The following is a 5477-nucleotide window of genomic DNA, read 5'->3' as shown; positions in this document are numbered from 1 at the left end:
TTTGATATCCTGGGCTTCACATCCAATTTCAGAAACTCAAATGACACTATATAGACTCACTCTAAATCTTTTTTTAGTGCAGTTTGGCAAATATCCCAAATGAAATTCAACTCTAAGTTAAAAGTATCAAGCAGAGATAGAGCTAAGTGTGTCTGACTTGCTGGGCTGCCCAAAGGCTCTGGTGAGGTTAGGAATAGAAAACCTAATTGTCCCTAGCTGAAGGGCTGCAGACACCTGTTGCTTTGTCACAACAGAACAGTTAACCACAGAGACAGCAGGAACCCAGAGGCCTAACAGCAATCAGGCTGCTGGGCTGCTGTGAATATCTTTAAAGGCCAACAACTGCCCTCAGCTTTGCCCCACCTCACAAACTCAGAAACGTTGGAATCATCTCCACTATAACTCAGTGTTAAGAACAGCAAGCATTAAACACGAACACCTGATAGATTCTGCTCCACATCTCCCTTCTGGGACTCCAGCGCGCTCTTATTTTCAGGCTCTTTCTACCTGCTGATTTGAACTTTGGCTTTGGTTTTGGTTTCTAGAAAAAAATGTATTATAAAGCTGTCTGGAGAGACCACCGCTAGATGGCCAAGTCACCTGGCCTGGCCCGCCCACTGCTGGCCTTGCTGGACCTTCCTGGGTCTGTAAGGAGCAAGGGAGGCTCATGCATCTCTGCTGTGGTGGTCAAGGCCTGCTCCTCTTCTTCGGGTGTCACAGCCAAGGCACTCTCTTCCAAGCTGCTGCCGCTCCGGTCCTCCAGCAGCTGGGGTGCGGTGCCCCCCTGCCCAGCCTCCGGTGGGAGCCGCTGGCTGTTGCTGCCTGCGGGGCTTGGGGCTGCGGGGCTTGGGGCTGCGGGACTGGACGCTGCGGAGGAGGCTTTCCGCGCCGGAGTCTGATGCTCAGCCGCTTGGTTGGCCCAGTTCTGCTCTGTCATCAACAGGTGTTGGTTATTGTAGAGCTTGGCAGGGTGGCCCTTCCCTTGTGACTCATTCAATGCTACCATTTTGAAGTCTGCTGCTGGTGGCGGGGCTCCGGGGTACCCTGCTTCGCCTGCCTGTCCCAGGGGAGAGGCATAATGCGTGTATAAAGGTGGGAATCCAATAGTGACAGTGGGTGGGCGGGAAGCGAGTGGCAATGGCTCTGCGGCCACCAGCTTGGATTCGGAGGTGTCTGGGCCGAAATGATCAGTCACTCCTTGTTTGAATTTTTTCCAGCCCAAGTGGTAAATCTCCAGCATGTTGAGTACAAGAGAGGCACAGGCCACCGCTAGCATGAAGATGATGAAGATGGTCTTCTCGGTGGGTCTGGAGATGAAGCAATCCACCATGTTGGGGCAGGGCCACCGGTCACATCGGTAGAGCGGCTGCAGTTGGAAGCCATACAGAAAGTATTGCCCAGCGATGAAGCCCACCTCAAAGAGCGTCTTAAAGATGATGTTGAAGACGTAGGTCCGCAGCAGCGCCCCAGCGATGCGCACCTTGCCTCGGTCATCACGCACCACAGTCTTATCCTGAGAGCCAGCCCCATCTAGAGACTCCTGACCCTGCTCAAGGTGCGGGTTTTCTCTCCTCAGCAACTCCTCCTCCCTCTCTTTCTTCTTCTCTTCCATGCGCACAATGTGCAGTACATGGCCCAGGTAGATGAGGGTGGGCGTGGACACGAAGATAATCTGCAGCACCCAGAAGCGGATGTGCGAGATGGGGAAGGCCCTGTCGTAGCACACGTTCTCGCAGCCAGGCTGCTGGGTGTTGCAGGTGAAGTCGGACTGCTCATCACCCCACACCTCCTCTGCTGCGGCCCCCAGCACCAGGATTCTGAAGATGAACAGCACCGTCAGCCAAACCTTGCCGATGACTGTGGAGTGCTCCTGTGCGTTCTCTAGTAGTCGCCCCAGAAAGCTCCAGTCACCCATTGCTTCAGATTGCTAACCTGTAAGGGAACATTGCGCATTAATACGCAGGTTAGAGTAGTTGAGCTGCAGAGGTCAACCACCCCAGGGCAATCATGATGAGTACTAGAATTGAGTCCTATCAGCTGTACTCCCACTTCCAAACATGGGTAGTGCTGGGGAACTCTCCTTAAGGATGTAGGTACACATAGTCAGCTCTTCACATCCTTAGGTTCAACCAACCTCAGATGAAAAAATAATAGGGGCGGGTGGCAGGGGGGAATTGCATCTGTCCTCAACAAGTACAAACTTCCATTCATTAATTTTTTTTTTTTTTTTGGTACCAGGGATTGAACCCAGGGGCAATTAATCACTGAGCTACTTCCCCAACCCTTTTTAATATTTTAACTAGAGACAGGTTCTTGTTGAGTTACGTCTCTCTCTAAATTGCTGAGGCTGGCTTTGAACTGGAGATTCTCCTGCCTCAGCCGCCTCAGCCGCTGGGATTATAGGCATGTGCCACCATACCTGGCTGTCATTATTTCTTAATACAGTATAACAACCATTTCCACAGTATTTACACCATATCAGGTCTTCTAGAGATGGCTTAAGTATACAAAATGGTATGTGTAGATTCTATGCAATACTAAGCCATTTTATATAAGGGACATGAGCATCTGTGGACTTTAGCATCCATAGGGGTCCTGGAGTCAATAGACATTGAAGTACTGGATGTTATTTCCCTATTAACTTGTGGAACAGAATTGAATTCATATCCACAGCACTGTGCAGTAGTCACAAGTAGTAACTGCTGGCATAAACAAGATAACCATGTGTTCCACTCCTTATTTCAGAGATGAGGAAAGGAAGGCTAGAAAGAGAAATGATTCACCTGACCTCTAACTCCCCACATCTTTCTCCACAGAAGCATGGTATACCCACAGGAGCTCTGGACTCTACCTGCAGCTCAAACCAACTCCAAATCTTCACCTTTGTTTGTGTGAATTAGAGCAAATTTTTCCCAAATTGTTGTTATTCCCGTGTCACCTTCATAATATGTCATGTTGTATTGGTATTATAAGTCATGTGTCATATGTCACCTTGCCATATTAATCTACTACCATTCTTATTATTTACTTTTTTTCTTAATAGCAACTTTCTTTTTATGCTTAAATTTAGCTTAAATAGGAAACTCTACATCACTTCTCTAAAAGGAGGTACTGATACCATAAATGGAAGGTAGCTTTAAATACATTGTTGACAATTGTTTGCTCTAACTTCCCCTCACAAACAACCCCTGAGTATAAACTCTTTATTTATTTAAAGAGGGAGGTTAGAAGTATTAGAGGTGTGTTAAAGATACAAAGGGGATTGGTTCCAGGATCCTGAAAGATACCAAAATCTGTGGATGCTCAAGTTTTGTATATAAAATGGCACAGTTTTTGCATTGAACCTGTACTCATCCTCTTGTATACCTTAAAACATATCTAGATGACTTATAATACCTAATAGGTGTAAATGCTATGTAAATAGTTGTTGTAATGTTTAGGGAGTAATAACTAGAAAAAAGTCTGTACATGTTCAGTATAGACCCATTTTCCCCCCTGAAATATTTCTGATCCTTGATTGGTTGAATTCACAGATGTGAAGCGCTGACTCTACTATAATCAAACTGAGACCTTCAAGACCGCTGTTAGGATGAAAACAGAATTAAGGGATTGAGTTTCTCATCATTTGATTCCATATCAATGAATATACAACCTAAAATCACCTCTCCTATTAAGTGTAATCTTTGTGGTCCCTACAGAAACTCAAGTTAGACACTTGGGCAAAGATGGATGGAGTGGTGGCTGGGTGCCAGAGGAGGTACCAGGGATAACAGGTCGTGATAATCCTTCCAGGACCAGGGCTGCAGTCCTTCAGCAGGAAGTCACCCAATAGCACTAATAGGCATCCAATGTGTCCCTAGTGCTGTGCTGGGAACTAGGGAAACACCTCCAAATGCAGCCAAGGTGCTACAGTGGAGCCAAATAAACAGGGGAAAAGCCACCAGGCCTTGGTCTTCTGGGCTGGAGAGTCAAGGGTGCTGGGCAGGGCTCATAGGTGTGACTACACCTGAGGACAGGAGAGCTGCAGGCACACTCTAGACCCCCTCAGCAAGAGTTAAGAATGTGTCTGGGAGCAGGAGCTGCCTCTCTCTGAGCCTGTGGAAAATAGGTGACAGTGATGAAGGGAGGTAAGACATGGACTCTGTTTTAGAAGGCAGTAGCACTCTTCAGACACAGGGGATACAGATTAGGTGTCCCATGTCATTGCTGCTCAAATAGTCTGGGCACTGTGACTGAACTAAAGAAGAGCTTCAGAGTTCTCAAAGCCACTCTTGGCAGTAAGGAAAGCCATCTCTGCTGTATGAGTATTCCTAGGTTGCCAGTGGAATACATTTTAAATTTTAAAATGTTCAAAATATTAATTTTTATGATTAGGATTGAAGGCAAATAAAACTTGCTAGAAATCTGATGAATACCTGTCTTTGAATACACTTTCAACTCTTTGCTTATTCAGTTGAGATCTTTAGAGAAATCTTACTCGTCATGGACTCTACAGTCTCCTTGTCCCATATTGTGACTGGTATAACTGGCATCTTCTTCTTCTTCTTCTTTTTTTAAATATATTTTTAGTTGTCAATGGACTTTATTTATTTATTTATATGTGGTGTCGAGAATCGAACCCACAACCCCATCACCTTCATTTACTTAAAAATGCAAAAGAGAAGGCTGACAATGACATAGATTTCTCTAACCATAAAAGATGCTTTAGACATGAACCTTAATGTCAAACCAGACCTAATGATCACTTAATGATATCAAGATTTTTCTTTGTATATTTTTCTTAGTGATATCCACATGGGGTGCTTTTAGTTAACAGAAAGTTGACTCTGCCAAGAAAATTCCCACACGAGCATGCTAATGTTTGAATTTCTACTGTGAGAGTTTTGTCTCTAGTTAAAAATGTAAATACTCCAGGATAAGTCTCAGTTTGATCCTGATAAATGGGTTTGGGACTATAAGATGGGTAGCTGCCACTGGATCAAGAATGATGACTATTAATGTATATGTGGTCATGGCAGTTAACACATGACTAATTTGAGAAAAATTAATATATTATATAAATTCTATTCAATTAGTAACTGGTATCATTTTGCATATTCTTAGAAGGTAAAATATTTTACTTCTGAAACTTAATTATTATACATGAAACAACCCACTTTTGCCCATGAGGCAAAAGTCAGGGAACCATTCTAGGTGACTTCCTGCTTCTCCTCCAAGCTATAATTCTCTTAATCAGTCCTCACAGGCATCCCTAGGACAGTCACTCAGGGCCCTTAAGATTATCATGAAGGTTCCTTGCTGTGGTTTTTATGTGGTGCTAAGTGTCCCCCAAAAGTACATGCGTTTGAATCTTGGTCCCCAGGATGGTGCTACTGGAAGGTCATGGTTCTTTTAAGGGGTGGAGCCTAGTGGGAAGTCCTCTGAAGGAGGATTGTGGGGTCTCCCCCCTCTCTTTCCCCCCCCTCTCTGACTTCCTT

The 5477-nt window shown here is 45.0% G+C and overlaps 1 protein-coding gene across 1 annotated transcript; it reads right to left on the bottom strand.

Moving 5' to 3' along the window:
- Positions 1-583: 583 nt before the first annotated feature.
- Gja3 (gap junction protein alpha 3) lies at positions 584-1915 on the bottom strand. The gene has a single exon (XM_027941612.1). It carries the CDS (start codon positions 1913-1915, stop codon positions 584-586), a length of 1332 nt encoding a protein of 443 aa, XP_027797413.1.
- Between the last annotated feature and the right edge of the window lie 3562 nt (positions 1916-5477).

This window comes from Marmota flaviventris, chromosome 4 (assembly GCF_047511675.1).
Source record: "Marmota flaviventris isolate mMarFla1 chromosome 4, mMarFla1.hap1, whole genome shotgun sequence".
Classification (NCBI taxonomy): domain Eukaryota; kingdom Metazoa; phylum Chordata; class Mammalia; order Rodentia; family Sciuridae; genus Marmota; species Marmota flaviventris.
The sequence above is the reverse complement of the archived record's forward strand: the minus strand, read 5'-3'. Positions and strand labels throughout refer to the sequence as shown.